Source organism: Centruroides sculpturatus, unplaced genomic scaffold, assembly GCF_000671375.1.
Source record: "Centruroides sculpturatus isolate CEXI.00-Female unplaced genomic scaffold, Cexi_2.0 scaffold638, whole genome shotgun sequence".
In the NCBI taxonomy this organism is placed as follows: domain Eukaryota; kingdom Metazoa; phylum Arthropoda; class Arachnida; order Scorpiones; family Buthidae; genus Centruroides; species Centruroides sculpturatus.
In genome coordinates this window covers 182,484-203,010 of record NW_019384865.1, presented here as the reverse complement: position 1 = coordinate 203,010, position 20,527 = coordinate 182,484, and the positions used below count along the sequence as shown (strand labels likewise).

The 20,527-nt window shown below is 27.4% G+C and overlaps 1 protein-coding gene across 1 annotated transcript in view; it reads right to left on the bottom strand.

The window, feature by feature from the left end:
• Positions 1–20,527, bottom strand: part of LOC111630776 (serine/threonine-protein kinase unc-51-like) — a 90,139-nt gene that overhangs the window by 8,167 nt on the left and 61,445 nt on the right. The window contains exons 11-19 of the mRNA XM_023374923.1: positions 19,819–20,015; positions 19,638–19,680; positions 19,428–19,476; positions 12,439–12,757; positions 12,271–12,361; positions 11,796–11,951; positions 10,888–11,145; positions 6,875–6,982; positions 4,022–4,404 (exon numbers count right to left, since the gene is read on the bottom strand). Of these exons, the coding sequence (XP_023230691.1) occupies positions 4,022–4,404; positions 6,875–6,982; positions 10,888–11,145; positions 11,796–11,951; positions 12,271–12,361; positions 12,439–12,757; positions 19,428–19,476; positions 19,638–19,680; positions 19,819–20,015 (1,604 nt within the window). The remainder of the gene's footprint in view (positions 1–4,021; positions 4,405–6,874; positions 6,983–10,887; positions 11,146–11,795; positions 11,952–12,270; positions 12,362–12,438; positions 12,758–19,427; positions 19,477–19,637; positions 19,681–19,818; positions 20,016–20,527) is intronic.

Here is a 20,527-nt window from a genome sequence, read left to right as displayed (position 1 = left end):
GAAAAGTGAAATATAGGGACATACACGTTTATTTATATATATATATATAGATTATTATAAGATGAACTAGCTTATTAATTTTAAAAGTGAGTACTTTAAGATATTAAGTTTTGAAATATTATATGATACTGGCTTTATATGATGATGATGATGATGATGTACATTAAAAGTTTTGATACAATATTTTGAAAATAAATAATTTTTATTACTACTAGAAATTGGAAACCTCATTGAAAATAATTTTCCAGTTTTTGTACAGTAGAAATAGTAAAAATCATTTATTTTATACAGTCGACCCCCCTATAACACTGTTGATAATTCCATTTTATATGAATTCCATGTTGTACAAGTCACTTAGATTTTACAAATACATGAGCCATTCACAGCCCGGCACACGTATTTGTAAAATCTAAGTGACTCGTACAAGATGGAATTCATATAAAACGGAATTATCAACAGTGTTATAGGGGGTCAACTGATATACAGTATATACAGTAGAGTATCAATTATCCGAATCAATTGGGGACTGGGGTTGTTCAGAAAACTAATTTTTCAGATAATCGATTATTTATGAAAAAATATATTAACCTATCCCATGTTGAAATTCGTTCAAATCCTGGCATGTCCTTAAGTACCCTTTCATGGTCATGCCAGTTCTGCCAGCTAAAACATGCACACCAATAAAAATAATATTGGAGTAGCCCAAGACATAGCCAAAGATTGCAGAGCCACAGCACTAATGGAAATTTTAATTTGCCAACTGGAAAGCTTTTGGTTAATTGACGTTTCAGTTGATCAACATTCAGATATTCAATGCTCTACTGTATATTTATTTTTCAACATAATCATTTAAAGTGGCATTTTTCCAGTTCCTGCATGAAAAATCTTTCAAGTTTTTCTCTCAATCCAATCCTTTACAGAATACTGAACTTTGAACAGTGTTGAAAAGTGTTGTCTTTAAACATCATCTTTAATTTTGAAACAAGTAGAAATCTAATGGTGCCAAATCTAGGTTATAAAAATAATAGGGAATAACGTCTAACTTCATTTTATTTCAAATCTTTCTTAACGCCTAGATCTGGCACCATCAGATTTATTATTTCCAAAATGATTAGAGTTTGTAAAAGATCAATGCTTTTGTTGGATGCTAAAGTTCAAACTGCTATAAATGGAACAAATAGTATAGAACAGTTTTTCATGCACAAAATGTAAAAATGGATATGTTTGAATAAAATAAATCATTTTATTGCTTTTTAAAACTGTCCATATTACTATCTCTTCCCAATCTAATTTTATTATAAAAATTGGAGACCATCATTCATTTCTTTCCTCATACTTTTTCAGTTAAAAACATTCCATTCATCAACTTTGTAAAAATATATCGTTTTATTATTTATATTCAAATTATAAAGTCAGAAAGAAAAATGAAATTAAAAGAAGATATATTTGATTATATGATGAATGCTATGTTAAAAAAGAATAACTTTGAATTTTATAGAAAATTTTTATTACTACTAGAAATTGGAAACCTCATTGAAAATAATTTTCCAGTTTTTGTACAGTAGAAATAGTAAAAATCATTTATTTAATACAGTCGACCCCCCTATAACACTGTTGATAATTCCATTTTATATGAATTCCATGTTGTACAAGTCACTTAGATTTTACAAATACATGAGCCATTCACAGCCCGGCNGGATTGAAGTTTTGTTCAGTGATGAAAAACAATTCATCTTAGATAGTCCAGACGGTTGAATGTATTATTGGCACGATTTAAGAACCGAAAAACAAATATTTTCAAAACGCCAAATGGGTGGGGGATCAATAATAGTGTGGATGCGTTTGGATTCACAGATTTAGCATTTATAACTCAAAGAATGAATTGAAAGAAGTATCGAGGCATGCTTGAAGATCATTTATTGGAAGCTGAACCAAATATTTATGGGCCAAATTGAAGCTTTTAACAAGACAATGCCCCTGTGCATGCCTCTAAATCAACAAAAATGTGGTTTAAACGTAAAAATATTAATCTGATGACATGGCCTGCTAGAAGCCCTGACCTGAATCTGATGGAAAATCTTTTGTTGATGATGGTTCGTACAGTTTATCCAATGGAAAACAGTTTTCCACAATTCATCATTTGAGGGCAGCAATTTCAGATGCTTGGGATAAACTTAAGATTGAATTCCTTCAGAATCTAATTGAAACAATGCCTAATNCGTTTCTTAATAATATTCACCCCATCCTGAGATAAGCAAAATAGATGCCCACACACACACGCGCGCGAAATATTTTTGCCGTTTTTTTCTTTTTTGAATTCGAGATCTGAAAACGTGGAGATTTGCAAAAATCAAATTTGACACACGATTCCAATATTTTCCCTTACATAAACAGCGGGAAAGTAAAAGACCGATTTTCTTTACAGTGATGGTTTGAAACTTAACTCGCGGTATTAACGAGGTCTGCTTGTAATTGATTTAAAATAAATGTAAATAGTTAAGGCAAAGTACATTCATCCATACATGTCACAAAAATGGAATTATTTCGGAGCCACGAAAGAAACTAATAATAATATATAGTTTGCGAATATCAAAACTAATGCACACGCTCTGCTGAATTACAGTATTGGCAAACTTTTTTCCTGTTTAACATGTGTTTCTTAATTATATAATTTGTATCTATACTTTTGTTCCTTTCTTATTTCTGTAATAAGTACACACAATATTCTTCCATTACTGTCTACGTATCACTATCGTTGGAAAGGAGCCTCCGTAGTGACGGAGATGGAGAAACAGACAGTTTTAATTGACGAGAAAGTAACATTCTAGCTAAATGATACGTAAAGGGACCCATAAGTAGAAGAGCAATAGGACAAACCTTGCTTATGAATGCGGAGGGAGGAACCTAGTTTGCAGGAATACAGAGTTCCTAACTTTTTTATCGAAATAATAAAATTTGAAACCAATAAAGTCACTATTAATAAAAATACCTATAAAAAGACTAATTACATTGAAAAATCTAAGAATGTTCTGTTAATTCACGCTTTCTTGCAGTCTTTCCAATGCTTGATGTCCTGAATTTATAGTCTAACATGGTCCCGATCTTTTACACTGTTTCAATCCGGGGTAACAAGTTTTACACCGGATTCGAACAGTGTAAAAATTATACAAACCTTCCAATATAATCACTATTCTTGACGGAAACTGTTTTAATTAAATACAATAGGGATTTCAGATGTTTGTAATTATTTATGCTAATTCTTTCTGTTTTTTTATATTTAATACCAACTCTTATAAGTTTAAATATACATTTTTATATATAAATCTAATATTTTTTTTTACATTTGAAATTTAAAAACCGTTCTATGTAATCGAATTCCGTTGTTTTTTCTAAATATTCTGAAGCAGCTGAAGTGTAACAAGAAAAAGTACTTAAAACTAAAATTTTATTTTGAATTTGGTATCGTCGGTTATTAAAAATGATGTATGAAACATACTTAGCCCCAACAAGTTTCAACACTAATATACTCACTTACAATTAACAATATACACACATCCGCATAGTTGTTAATTACATCTATTTAAGAAGTATCTTTGTTGTCTCATTTAGGTAATTTAAGGAGACGATGTATGTCAGATTATCCTATTGATAATGCTGTAACGGTAAACGTTAGTAATAAGTGCGTGTTAACTGGAGAGGAGAAAACAGAATTTACACTTTAAAATGTTCAATAAATTACCTAAAAATTTTAAAATTCAAAAATTCTAAAACAAATTACATAAACGAATTTTTGTTGGGATTAATTAGTAAATTTTAACCATTGCTCAAATCAAAGAGCTTCTCGGCTATAAAAATACAATAGTATATTAAATGCATTTAATCCTTAAATTCGTGTTTTCCCATGTTACATAGATTTAATGTTAAGATATTTTTGTACACTTTATGAAAGCACAACATGCATGGTATACATTTACATTTACATGGTATATATTAAATAAATATTTAAAATATTAATAAATACCTCATTGTACGACTCAGTTAAAGCAGTAATTGGATTTGATTTTGATTTTGCAAGTTCTAATATACAATCTACTAATGCCAAAATAAAATTTAATTTTGCTAGAGTCTCATTATGTTCTCTCTGTAGTAAAGTTTCCTCGGGTAAATCGGGAGCAGTGAACAAAATTGGGCCTTCCATATTGGGAGGAGAAGTACCAAAATACATAAAACCCGGACCAGTTGGAGATGACGAATCTGTAAACAATCTACCACTGGAAATGGAACTTCTTCGAGTTCTTCCTGGAGAGTTATGTGGGCTAAGAGGTCCAGATATATGACATTGATGATGATGGATATGATGGTGACTGTAAGGCATCATACTTGTGGGAGGACTTGGTGGCACTGCTGAAAATATAATTCTTATTTTTAAAAATAAAACTTAGCTAACATTTCATTAATTAATGATTCATATTAGAAATATAGCAAAGATTATAATTTTTTTCATTTACTATAGTAGCTATTTTATATCTGTAATGAATTCCATAATCTAGGAAAATATTTAGTTTTCAAATTATTCTGTTCAGCTAGAATGTAAAAAATACATATTGATTTTATAAGTTGTGTAAACTATATATTTAATACATGATAACTGTCATGAAAAGAAACTCTTCTTTTCATGAAACATCTTTACAACAGAATCTACTTATCATAATCACTTTGGAATTCATCTACACTGATAGCATTAAACTGAATAAGTAAATAAGAGTACAATTACTGGAAATTCTGCTTTCGTTGCTAACATTTAAAGTGAATGTCAAACATTTTATTAAAATTTCAATTTATAAACTATTTTATTAATAATATGTAATACATCCAGTATTGTTTGCATGCTATCAGCATTAATAACAGCTAGCAAATAATTGAGGAAAGAAAGTCCAGTAATTCAAATGTACTGTGAGTAAACAATGATCAATATTTAATATTTAAATAAAGAATTTAGACTGATAATGGTTTACATGTTATCAGTGTATTAAAGTTTATCTGCAGAAAATATTATTATTAATACTGAAATTGATTACAGTAAGTAAAGTTTTATTAGGTATTTTTTAATTTATAAATTTTATGACATGCCAATTCCAATAACATTAAATGACTGATAACAAAATACAGAATAGCAAACAGAGTCTACTATATTATATATTTATGAAGCTACATTAGCCTTAGCCTTAATCATTCATATGAAATATTTAAATGTATAAAGTTGCAAACTCTCAAATAAATAAATAAATAAATTTTGATATTAAGTCATACTTAAAATTTAATTCTCACTGTTTTTATAAACAGTGAGAATTAAATTATTTTAAGTATGACTAATATCAAAATTTATTTATTTATTTATTTGAGAGTTTGGAACTTTATGGAGAGTTTGGAAAAAAGGGGCACTTATAATCAACTGTTGTGATGCAAATGATTGATTTTGATTCTAATTGCCATCTATCTATTTTTGAAGGTGATTATTACTATTAATTTGCTCTGCATTATTTTAAATTACTACATCTGTCTTGCTATCAATCACATTTTATTTAAAGTTTTTGGCATATAGACTAAATAATTATAAGCAACAGATAAAGCCAATACAGTTTATAATGAATATGATAAAATTTTATAAATTACAAAAAAATTGAGTATATATAATGATGTAATGCTAAATGCCAGTGTTAGACTGCTAAATATAACCAAGAGCTGAAACTCTAGTAATTATTTCTAAAAATATTAAATAATGCATAATCCCATTTTAACTTATACTGAGGGAATCTTCAATGTTTTACAAAAATACTTTAAAACAGTACAATACAGTTTCATAGTATTTAATGTGTGCAAGTTTATCAATGAAAGCATTTGCTTTACAGTTCTTTTTAAGCATGAAACATTAAACTTTAACATGTATAGTAATCAAAGTTAACTGTAAAACTAAAGCATTTATACTAAAAATAAATTAAATTAAGAATAACTTGCAAACATATATAATAGATATTTTTATATGACAGCCAGCATGCCAACTATTTTTTTCTTTTAAACCATAAATACTTTTAATCATAATGTTCAAGTAAAAACAATACAAGAAAAAAGTTATAGTAGACTTTTCACAATTGGAAATGCTATAAAAAAGAGTTATTAATAATACAATGTTTGTTATTAAAATTGTGAATGTTTTTGTAGTACATTGATTTTGATAATGAAATAAAAGTACATTCTTGGAACATATTCAAAATATAATAAAAGAATAAAAAATATATATACTGAAATCTGGGTTACTAAATTATATTTAAAGTAATGTTTAATGCATTTTTTATGTTTTATTTTGCTTTAAATGCATATACTTCATTAAACTTTTATAATTCATAAATAAAAACTTTAATGGTAACTTTCTCCAGAAAAAATATTGTGTAATTAGTTATATAGTAAACAAATAATTATAAAAATAAATATATGTTTGCCTAGAGATAGATATTATAAATATATGTTTATTTAATGTACAGTACATGTAATTAATAGTAGTTGATAAGACAGAAGAATCAAAAATGTTGACTTAAGCAAGTTTACTACATTAATTTGCAACTTGCAGGTTAGCGAGCAGGCTTAAAATGGTTGGTATTTCATTGTGATATATGATTAATCTAACTTAAACTATTATCATCAGACCACAAGAATGAGAGTGAGAATGAACAATTATGGATAAATTGATTTGCCTGTCACCAAAACATTCATAACAGTGCATAACTATTAAGCATAAACCTTGTATTTCTTTAAAAAAAAAATATTAAACAATGTATGAACTATAACCAATTTAAATTTTAAATGCTAATAATATTACCTCCAACTATATGGGAACCTCTCCAATGTATTTGATCTATAAGCTTTCCAGCACTACCAGATCTTTGAATACTATTGTTAGAATATTCTAAAGATTCTCTTGTATTTCCTGAAAAATTTAAAAGTATTTGTTTAAATACATTCTTTCCAAAATTACTCTTTCAGATAAATTAAAAGAGAATTAAGTTATTTAAATTTTAATTAAAATTTAGCAACAAAATAAACAATTAATATTGATACACAGAACAATATATTACATAATTTATGTATTTTTTACTTATAATTGTTAAAGTTAATAGATGGAAAGATAGATAAATTATAGTGATTAAAATTATATCAAAATTATATAAATATGTTATTTAATAAATTATAGATTTAAGTAAAATTCATGTAAAATAACTATAAAAAATAAACAAAATAAACTAAAAAGTATATCTTGAAAAATAATCAACAGAATGAAAATATAAAAGAATGACAGATAAACAGTCAGAAACAATGTAAAAAAACTGATATAATAATTTTGATCTAATTTTTTTATTCTAATCTCCCTGTTGGATACTTAGTCAAGCTAATGCAGTAACAAATACCAATAAATTTCATATGGAATAAACCTTATGTCAATTAGTTAACCATGCATTATAATTGTTCTACATTCAATTTTGTTTTAATACTAAACAAAATTTGTTTATATGTTTAACATAAACAAATTTTGAATTAAAAATATCAGAAATGCTAAAACAATATTTTAATATATTTCTCAAATTATAAAACATTTTTGAATCTAAATTTAGATAAAGACTTTTGCATGTTATGCTAATAAAATTCAATTGATATTTGTTTTATTAACTTCAGAAGATGATCTATGATAACAAGAGTAATAAGACTAAAATGATAAAGTTAATTTTGATGTTACAAACTACAAAATTTCAAGAGTTTATTACATTATATAATATTTGTTACATGGCTAGTAATTACTATTAATTAAAAGTTATAATTAATATCTTGGCCAAAGACGACTTTAGTTTCCATATAATATGTAATTATTGAATATCATTTTTAAACAATAAGACCACAATTTTATGACTATTCTATTGCCATCAACCAGAAAACACTGGATTATTCTATTACAAGCTATTACATAAAATACGATTTTATTTATTATTAATAGAGAATCAATTATATGATGGATATGAGAAAGTAATTGCAATATAGAAAAAAACATCCTCAAAAAATAGAATTCAAAAATGGAGTTTTCAGCCAGAATTAATATTGGTACATTTTAAAATGTTTAAATAATGCATAAGATTAGCTTCAATTACAAAAGCTATTTATTCATTTACACTTTTAATCTGTTGTTGTGCTTTAACCTAGTAATTTAACATAAAAAAACCTATTAGAAAGTCTATGGTAACTAATTAGAAAATGATAATAATAATAACAGCTTAATGTTACACTTGTTTGTGTAGCTATGCTTTGACTTTAGTCCAGCAAAGCACCTGGCACAAATATCATCTGAGCATGACATTCACAACATAATAATAAGCAAAAATGCTCATTTCATGACTTAGCTGGGCCCATCATTTATAATATAATTCCAAACTTGCACAAAAGCTTTAAATTATTGTGTAAATTTAAATTTATATAATACACATTCTGAACATACATACACTTATATTTGTACATTAAGTTGAGTGGTTCTATTATGAATTCCAAAACGAAATATTGAGATATTCCCTTATGAAAAAAAGAAAAATTATATGATAATGACTCAGTTTTTCTTATATTAACACCTTAAGAGTTTGTGCCATTTCTCACACAGTTTTCCTGTTCTATTGAAGTTTGCTTTTTGTACAAAATCATGCACTAAATATATTTTTTGTACAACTTTAAATTCTTTCGGTTTCTAGAGATTTTAAAATTAATATTAGTTTTTTAAGAATAATTAAGAATAAAAGAGTTAATTCTGCTAAGTATGATAAAATACACTCCTCAAAAGTGAAATTGCAGCACCATGAACGTGCATATCCACATGCACTTTGTAGAACTGGTAGAAGTGACAGAGATACGCAAATGGTTAAAAGAACAAAGATATGCAACAGCTACATAGAAAGCTATACAGCAAGGTATACTATCAATGTGGTGATTAATAATATTTATGAAATAAAATTATTATTATTAAAAATAAGAATAATATTTTGTGAACCACATGTGGACGCAGTGTATCGGAAAGCAGGCCAATCACAATCGCTCTCATTAATGCACATGTGTTGCTTACGTTAATTATTATATTGTTAAAATATGCAAGGGTAAAATGTTATTTACATTAATTTTTGGAAATATCACAGATAATGTAACTAAACTTTAAATATAGAAAAGAAAAAAAGACAAAGTTAAATTAGGTTAAAATTGTGGTTATGGTATACTGTATGTGTATGATTCATTCGAATTCCAAAAAAAAAATTATAATCAGTTTTTTAAGCTAAAAAACATAGTAATTAGGGCAAAAATTCCTCATATTAAACTCCATTTAAGAAAGTTTATAACCTTAAGACAGAAATAAAAATCATTGTAGATATTTTATTTATTAAGATTATTGTTCTAAAATTATAATTTTTAGTTAGTGTGACATCAGCCTACAAAATTTTTTACAGACTGGCTGTGGACCCAAGGTTGAAGAACACTGGTCTGCAGTATGTGGCAGTGGTCCCTGTCGCACCTGATGTTGGATGAGGTCCCACAAGTATTTTATGGGAGAGAAATCCAGCAAGTATGCTGGGCAGGGAAGGAAGTGAATTCTGTTCAGGCTGGTAAGAGTTTGCTGTGTAACATGCAGTCAGGCATTGTCTTGCTCAAACTCCATATCTGATGAGGCCTGCACTAATGGCTGAACCACAGGCCCTATAATTAGTGTGACATACTAGTCTGCTATCAGAGTACCGGAAATGTGCACCAGGACTGTCTGCTATTCAAACAATGTCCACACTGAGTATCATGGTTTGGCTCCAGTGTGACATTTGGCAAAAAGAGCTGGCATGTAACATTTCCTAGGATACTGCCACACTCCTCCACAGCTGTCATTTCTCCACAGACAAAAGTAGGAATCATCCATAAACCATACCTGATGCCATTCAGTGGTCCAGCCCTATATCAAAAGGTTAATAACACCCTTGTTGCTGGTTGCTGTGCATGCAACCCAATTTCTTGCAACCTGTTGCAAATGGTTTGGGTGGACACAGATGCATCTGTTGACAATTGACAGGTAGATTTGGATGCCATGGTAAACAGGTTCTGATGGGCTGTTCAGCAAATCTATCTGTCTGTGCACTCTATCACATACCAGTACAATCCACTCCTTCGACATGTTTGCAGATGTTCTGGTGTCCATCATGTCACACATTGCTGGATGGTAAGTACATTGTGTCCAATAGGCATGGCTACTGTACACATCAATAAACCAAAGCTGCATGGCTTAACGATACAGTCTCATTCTCCAGCCATTAACTGGTGATATTCAGCCCACTGTTCTCTCTGAGGCATTTTCTGTGCTTTTTGAAAGTTCAGCTGCCATAAACTGTTGCTGATAGCATTTATAGCATGAGCTAGCTACTGGTCTTTATAGCCTGAAACTGTGTACCACATAATCTAATGAGTATGCAAACTTAATCATTTGCATACCGCTGTTACTTCTATCGATCCTGCAATTTGCATGTGGCTAAGTGTATTCCTTAATGGTGTTACAATTTCACTTTTGAGTAGTGTATAAATGCATCATCACCAAATTTCTAGAACTTATTTTTTCAAAAATTCATGTCATATTGAACATTTGATGATTTGTATGTTAGATCAGTATGAAGTAATTAGCAACTAAAGCAATTAGTGCTCAAGAATTAAAAAAGTTAAACCATATTTAGTGATATTTCGTGATGAAATAATCAAATAATAAAATATCATTTAGCATCCATATTTACAAAAATAAAAATTTTGATAAAAAAATAAGCAAAATAGATATCAAACCTTGAAATATATCTTTTGAATTTAGATCTGGAATAGTCATAGTTTTGTTTCCATAACTAGCATGAATTGATGATACTAGATTAACATTTTTATAATGTTCAATTTCTTTAGTAGAAACAGGAGACATTCTATTAGCTACATCTAATGTTTTTGATTCTACTGTCGATATTTCTCTAGCAGGTGATGCTAAAATTGGTGACAGAGGATTTCCATGTCCAGTGGTTGAAAGATAGTTTGATACAGGCGGAACAATAGTGCCTAAAAATACATATACTAAGTAAATTTTATTAAATATTTTTTTGTTTCTTTTCATAACATAATAAAGAAATTATTATTTAACACAAAATTTACCCATGTTTGTTTATTTTGAATATTTATTGAATTGGAACAACTTACAATTTCCAGAATAAACTTATCCAATTATTGAAAAGAATTTCTGACAAAAAAATTATCCTTTCATTGTTCGTTACAATCAAAATTTTTATAAAAAATGATGTTTTAATAGAAGTATCATCTGAATGCAATTTAAGAAAAAAATTTCTGAAGCATGTAATACGTAATATCTTAAAGCAACTGGTTTAATAAAAATTTTATTTAAATAAAAATATTCTGCAATTGTTATTGTTATTATTATAAGGAAAAATCTTTGTGTAATATTGAATGTTTATATGAAATAAGCCAACAACTACTGAATTATATAGGGCTATTATAACACAATATCTAATTATGCTAATATCTTAATATAGGAATACTAATAATACTAATATCTTAATATAAGAATAGAAAACATTAGAATTATAATATATACAGAAATTCTAAATATAATTTTTCTAAAACTACATATTCACTTCTGAAATATAGACACGTAAATTGTGAATTAACCAGTACTTAAAAATAATTTTAAATACCTGAACGACGAATAGGAGATACAGAGAGTGATGTAGGAGGTGGTGTTATAGACTGACGTAAAGAAATAGAAGGTCTCCATGTTGCTAGTGGAGGACTTTCACCACTGAGACTTCTTCTTCTAGTGCCTAATGGAAGCGTTCCAGTAGTAAACTGAACTGTTTAGGCAAAAAACACAAATTATTCACTTAATCTATGATATGCCTGTTTTATAGTTACAGTTGACCCCCCTATAAGATATAGATACGTTCCAATTTATTAGGAATCCGATTTCTTACAAGTCGTTCCAATCACTGCCCGAACGTGTCAAGTTTACGGACTACGGCTGATTGAAAGGTTTTCTTCCATAAAATTAATCGATTCTACACTAATCTGACTCAACATTTCCAAAATACGTATATTTTTTCGTAGTTTTATAGGAATCGTAATTATAGGGACCGTAATTATAGGGGGGTCGACTGTATTGTAAAATCTTACCAGAGGGAGGTGATAAAGAGCTAATATCCGTTATTTTTATACTATTATCAATTGGTTGAGAACTAGGTGACTCTCTTTGAGAAAATGGAAGCTGGTAAAGAAGAAAAATCATAGTATTAAATCTTCATTTTATAAAAATTCAATGATAATGATAAAAGTTTTAAATACTTTTGGTGTTATGGGTGATGAAGTAGGAGATGGTAAGACATCCATTATAGAATGAGATTTTTCATTTGATTTTTGTGAGGATGACGATGAATCTTGTAAACTCCTCTGTATTTGTTGGTAAGCCTCCTTTTGCGATGGCACCGGTATTGGTTCCGAGCGTGGCTGAGTCGGACTACCTATTGGAGATATCATAGGAAGAGAATTTGACCGAGTACACTCGGGTGAATTCTTGTTGTGCTCTTGAATCGTAAAATCATTATTAGATTGCATTTCAATGTCAGCTGTACATTTTGGTGGTGTGTTGGCCATAGTAAGAGTCCTATTAATTGAAATATTACCATCTTAGTCTAAATACATTAAAAATTAATGCTGAAAAATTAATTTTAAAATTTAAAAAATATCGTACAAATATTCAAATATATTAAAAATGTTTATTATAATTTACTTATATATAATATGTAATTTTAAATAAAATTTTAAAATTACTACAAAGCAAAGTCAACAGCAAAGTCTCTCAAATTAAGGAAAATTATTATTTAAACATCTAGATAAACAAACATAAAAGATTAACATTGTAAACTAACAATATATCAGAAGCAGGAATCAAACCTGCAAATGATTTCAATCATTTTTCAACAATACAATATTTGTTTTCTTGATAAAATGTTTATGTTAAATCCTTCTCTCTTCTATTTACATCATAAATATTTTTCTACTTATATATAACAGAATCTTGGCACGATATCTTTACTACGACCTTGGAGAGCATCCAATATAAACAGATTCAAAAGCTGTAGTCAACATTTGTAAATTTCTCCATTGAATCCAAATCACAGTCAATATTTTCATTACCTCTCGAGTATCAATCGCATCGTTCTTCTTATTTTTAGAGCGGAGAAGAAAACAGAAAGGAAGGTGAAAGTGTTTTAGAAATCTCTTAAACTTTAAAAAGACAGATAATTTGTCAAAACAGATAATGTTGGACATTTTTCAGAAATTGTAAGAATTTATTTCTAGAAAATTAAAAAGTAAAAAAATGAGAAAATTTGATATAGGATAACAGTTTCTCAAGTAAAAAAAGTTTCTCAAATAAATTTTTAAATAATATGAAAATTTAGTGTTTTATTCTTTAATTGTTAATATTACAGATAATTTTCTCATGCGCTCATGTTTGTTACACTTCAAATATTATAATGCCACCATATCTGAAAACACATATGAAGAAATAAAAATTTTATTTAACAACACAAGAGTTAAATCTACCGAGACTTCATCACCACTAAACAGGAAATGACAGCACAATTTTTAATTAATCTCGTTTTATAAGCTTTAAATTTGAGGAATAATAATAATACTGAAAGAAAAACTGGGTTTTATCTAAAAATCCAAATCCTGGTAATAACTTGAGAGTAATCTCCAGTTATTACTTGTATTGCTAGTTACACTACCCAAACCTCTGTGTGAGCCTTTTAGACTTAAATAATTTAGATATAACCATACTGCTTATGCATAGTGCCAACTTGGCAATGCATCTGCATAATATGTGGGAATTGTGGGTTTAAGTCCCACTCTGGGCCAATTCTTTTCTTCCAGAACTTTCTAAATTAAAAATTAAGTATTAACTTATTTACAATTATTAAATTTATCAAAATATGATGTCTAACCACCTACATCTAGGCAAAATTATTTTATTAAATAATAGCTATATTATAGCCTGATATAATCTGGCATATCATTCTGTTCTAATATTTCTGAAACTTCAACAGATTTCTGTGTATATTACCTACCAGATAATTGTCCCACTAAATATTAAACAACTCTCTAGTATATTTGGAAATTATTATAATATTTAGAGAATTAGAAATGAGTTCAAATGATATAGTTAAATAAAAATAAATTATGTTTATAATGTTAAATTGGAATATAACAACATAGAAATTTTTTAACTATTAGTAAAATTATTATTTCTAATGAATAAATTCTTAATAAAAGTGTACAAACACAGAATACTTAGCCAAATATTTTTAGTTTTAAAAATTAACAAAAAAGAAAATGAACTTCCTCAACAATGACAAGCAGTAATTTTTAGTGGAGTCATTGCTTTAACTACATCAAGTTTTTTAGAATACCTTATTTATAGCATAAATTTAACATTACATTGTTTAAATAAAGAATTTTAAAATTCTTACAATTACATTTAAAATATCATTTACAATGACAGATTTTACTGAACATTGTAGAATTAGAATAATTAATTTAGTCCATCAATGTTACAAAATTTTGTTAAAATCATATTCTTTCCTAATCATATTACGAACATTTTCTACTTAACTCAAAAGAATCTCGACAAAACATTCTTACTACGACCTTTTATTTTCTTGTAATAAGTCCTCAGCATTTGCACAAGAAATGCAAGTACAAAAATAAATAAAACAGATGAGAAATCAAAACAGGTAAACTAACCTAGTTAAGTAGTAGCCAAAATTATGACTAAATTACTTATATTTTATCCTGAATTATTAAGAGAAATGTCAATTATGTAAAATGAACATTTTAACTTAAACTCTTGCATTAAAACTTATACCTATAGTAAAACATCTAAATTTTGAGTTTGAAAGAATCAAAAAATGCCTAGTTTGAGTTATGCAGAGTTTTACAGGTATATGAAAAATGGAAAGCTTTTATTCAAACAAAGCAGCAGAATAACCTCTTTATGCTACATTGAAGTTATTCAAAAGTCAAGTTTTGTATAATGCATTATATAAATTATCTTTAAGAAAATATCTACAGAAAAATTTAAGTAGTTTACAAATAGATCTTTATTGATATAAAAGATTGCAAGTTTTTAAAACACTAAAGACAAAATTGAAGATGGCTGCTAAAAACAAAGAACACTGGTCTAAATGTAAACATAAATTTTGAGAAAATTAATGTTCTCCAATGGAAATTAAAAGGAAATCACTAAAATAAACTTTAGATACTACAGTTTCCCTTCACTGCCTACTGTGACAAAAACCTGCTAACATTTCTGACGAATGGAGAACATAACTTTTAAGCTGCTCGACAATGCTACAGGAAAGTAATATAGTGAATTTTCTGCTAAATTGGCAACATGATGTCATTGGCTTGCTTATCCAGCTGTATTAAAACTGCTTAAACCAGGCAATGCACTAAAAGGAATTTCAAAACTTAACAAGTTGATTGTCACCTGCTGAGTTCAAACTACTTTGACTTATGGAGGACAACATTAAGGTATAATTGTGTTCAAACTGAGGAGTAGAAAAATACATTAAATTATATAGGGTATTTGCCAGGACTGACAGTCTACTTTAACTTAAGGAGAAATTCAAAAAAATTAGAGGTTTTACTGTAAAGCCTTTCTACAATATGTAATTCCATTAGCAAAACATAGTACACTAGTAATAATTTCTAAATGATATCTTTTTTATCAATATTTTAAAAAAATATATCAAAATTTATAGACTATTAACGGCATCAGAAAAAATAAAAGAAATTAATGGAATTTAGTTAGAAATAAGTTTATTGAGGAACTAAATGTATGTTTTCAGATTCTTCAAATGCATAGGATGGAGACTTAAGAAAAACTTTTTCTGTCAAGAACAAAAATTAAACTGTTGTCATTAAAATATTTTTTTCTTCTTATAGACTCTAAATTCTTGGAACATAATTTTAAATCAACTCTGAAACATTCTTATCACATCAAATAATTTGATCACTAACCGTTTATATATATAAAAGTCTTCAGTCATAACCAAACTATTTTTAACAATAAAAAAAATTTCATATACTTTTATTAAGTTCTATTATTTAATCTTTGAAACTAGTATAAAATATTATTCAAATATGGAGCNAAATTTTTAAATAATATGAAAATTTAGTGTTTTATTCTTTAATTGTTAATATTACAGATAATTTTCTCATGCGCTCATGTTTGTTACACTTCAAATATTATAATGCCACCATATCTGAAAACACATATGAAGAAATAAAAATTTTATTTAACAACACAAGAGTTAAATCTACCGAGACTTCATCACCACTAAACAGGAAATGACAGCACAATTTTTAATTAATCTCGTTTTATAAGCTTTAAATTTGAGGAATAATAATAATACTGAAAGAAAAACTGGGTTTTATCTAAAAATCCAAATCCTGGTAATAACTTGAGAGTAATCTCCAGTTATTACTTGTATTGCTAGTTACACTACCCAAACCTCTGTGTGAGCCTTTTAGACTTAAATAATTTAGATATAACCATACTGCTTATGCATAGTGCCAACTTGGCAATGCATCTGCATAATATGTGGGAATTGTGGGTTTAAGTCCCACTCTGGGCCAATTCTTTTCTTCCAGAACTTTCTAAATTAAAAATTAAGTATTAACTTATTTACAATTATTAAATTTATCAAAATATGATGTCTAACCACCTACATCTAGGCAAAATTATTTTATTAAATAATAGCTATATTATAGCCTGATATAATCTGGCATATCATTCTGTTCTAATATTTCTGAAACTTCAACAGATTTCTGTGTATATTACCTACCAGATAATTGTCCCACTAAATATTAAACAACTCTCTAGTATATTTGGAAATTATTATAATATTTAGAGAATTAGAAATGAGTTCAAATGATATAGTTAAATAAAAATAAATTATGTTTATAATGTTAAATTGGAATATAACAACATAGAAATTTTTTAACTATTAGTAAAATTATTATTTCTAATGAATAAATTCTTAATAAAAGTGTACAAACACAGAATACTTAGCCAAATATTTTTAGTTTTAAAAATTAACAAAAAAGAAAATGAACTTCCTCAACAATGACAAGCAGTAATTTTTAGTGGAGTCATTGCTTTAACTACATCAAGTTTTTTAGAATACCTTATTTATAGCATAAATTTAACATTACATTGTTTAAATAAAGAATTTTAAAATTCTTACAATTACATTTAAAATATCATTTACAATGACAGATTTTACTGAACATTGTAGAATTAGAATAATTAATTTAGTCCATCAATGTTACAAAATTTTGTTAAAATCATATTCTTTCCTAATCATATTACGAACATTTTCTACTTAACTCAAAAGAATCTCGACAAAACATTCTTACTACGACCTTTTATTTTCTTGTAATAAGTCCTCAGCATTTGCACAAGAAATGCAAGTACAAAAATAAATAAAACAGATGAGAAATCAAAACAGGTAAACTAACCTAGTTAAGTAGTAGCCAAAATTATGACTAAATTACTTATATTTTATCCTGAATTATTAAGAGAAATGTCAATTATGTAAAATGAACATTTTAACTTAAACTCTTGCATTAAAACTTATACCTATAGTAAAACATCTAAATTTTGAGTTTGAAAGAATCAAAAAATGCCTAGTTTGAGTTATGCAGAGTTTTACAGGTATATGAAAAATGGAAAGCTTTTATTCAAACAAAGCAGCAGAATAACCTCTTTATGCTACATTGAAGTTATTCAAAAGTCAAGTTTTGTATAATGCATTATATAAATTATCTTTAAGAAAATATCTACAGAAAAATTTAAGTAGTTTACAAATAGATCTTTATTGATATAAAAGATTGCAAGTTTTTAAAACACTAAAGACAAAATTGAAGATGGCTGCTAAAAACAAAGAACACTGGTCTAAATGTAAACATAAATTTTGAGAAAATTAATGTTCTCCAATGGAAATTAAAAGGAAATCACTAAAATAAACTTTAGATACTACAGTTTCCCTTCACTGCCTACTGTGACAAAAACCTGCTAACATTTCTGACGAATGGAGAACATAACTTTTAAGCTGCTCGACAATGCTACAGGAAAGTAATATAGTGAATTTTCTGCTAAATTGGCAACATGATGTCATTGGCTTGCTTATCCAGCTGTATTAAAACTGCTTAAACCAGGCAATGCACTAAAAGGAATTTCAAAACTTAACAAGTTGATTGTCACCTGCTGAGTTCAAACTACTTTGACTTATGGAGGACAACATTAAGGTATAATTGTGTTCAAACTGAGGAGTAGAAAAATACATTAAATTATATAGGGTATTTGCCAGGACTGACAGTCTACTTTAACTTAAGGAGAAATTCAAAAAAATTAGAGGTTTTACTGTAAAGCCTTTCTACAATATGTAATTCCATTAGCAAAACATAGTACACTAGTAATAATTTCTAAATGATATCTTTTTTATCAATATTTTAAAAAAATATATCAAAATTTATAGACTATTAACGGCATCAGAAAAAATAAAAGAAATTAATGGAATTTAGTTAGAAATAAGTTTATTGAGGAACTAAATGTATGTTTTCAGATTCTTCAAATGCATAGGATGGAGACTTAAGAAAAACTTTTTCTGTCAAGAACAAAAATTAAACTGTTGTCATTAAAATATTTTTTTCTTCTTATAGACTCTAAATTCTTGGAACATAATTTTAAATCAACTCTGAAACATTCTTATCACATCAAATAATTTGATCACTAACCGTTTATATATATAAAAGTCTTCAGTCATAACCAAACTATTTTTAACAATAAAAAAAATTTCATATACTTTTATTAAGTTCTATTATTTAATCTTTGAAACTAGTATAAAATATTATTCAAATATGGAGCGAATTTCCAAATTTGATCTCAATGTACACAGTTGATTACCAATATATACATATTAGTAACAATACATACAAGTTCTAAAATTCAAATTCTTAAATTTGTTTTGTATTGAATAATATTTTATCCTGATTCTGAATATTTAAAGAGTAAACTTAATGAAAACAACTTTTTTCTTAAATTATATCAATTACACCTAAAAATTATTTAACAACATTTTAAAACTTAGATTATATTCTAATTTTCATGTATATCATTGTCATTATTAATACAGTGTATCATAAGAAGCATTTCATTTATACAATTTATTATCATATTAATACATTTTAACAAAATTTCTCACCTATTAATATCACTTTGTTGCCATTTTCCAGGACTATTCACTTTGTTATCTAAATGAAGAATTTTTTATAAATTACAGTAAACAGCAAATGATCACAAAATAATGTAGAAGTATCTGAAGATTAATCATTTTAAATTATAATATGTATTTAGTAAATTAGTATAACAACAAAGTGAAGAAGTGAATATCCACAGATAAAAGATTGCTTACATGATCTGTCAATAGGAAGACTTTCAGGAACCATTACAAAGTCCTGTACAAAAAAGCATGTTAGTAGGTTTTTATATCCCAAAATGCAGTGTATTTCATGATAAAAATTAAATATTTAAAAGGTAATATGAGACCATTAAGACATTAATTAGACAGTTATAAAATAGGTAAAGAAAAACACCTGTTCATCTGGTGAGGATGTTTGCTTAACTTCCCTAGACACAGATATTGGTTCCTGAGCCATTTCTTCTCCTCCCATTTCTTTATCCCATCCAAGTGGTGATGGTGCCAAATTCCCTGAGAGAGGTGATCCGTATTGTGGCGTACGAGGAGAAGTAGGTGAAAGGGAATGACGACTAGGAACTGGTACAGGCGAAGCTATTTCAAAATAATTTATCAAAATTTTGAAGATGAAAAGTTTAATTTAATTTAACATTATTGTGCAGTAAACAAAAATTGCTAAACTAGAGATAATAAACTGCAACTTTTAAATTTTACACCTCTAGTTTAGCGATCTCAAAATAAGCAGTTTTTGTATACTGCACAATAATGTAATGAACAAAAATTCTTAATAATTTGTGTTCATTCCATAAAATTTTAAAGCTGTTTTTTAATTTGAAAAATAAATAGGTATCTAAATTAATTTAAAATGTGGAAAATTTTGTGAATTAATAAATACTTTTAATATTAAATGTATAATATATAAAGACAATGTGGTATAAAATGAAAAATGTATAAAAGGTTATTTTTTTCAACTAAAATGGCTGACAGTATTTACACATTAAAAATACTTGGAAGAAACTAAAACATCTTCACATTTCCATCATGTCCAATCACAACTGTTTTTCATACATTTAAAGAGAGATAGACTCTAATTAAAGGTCATCTCT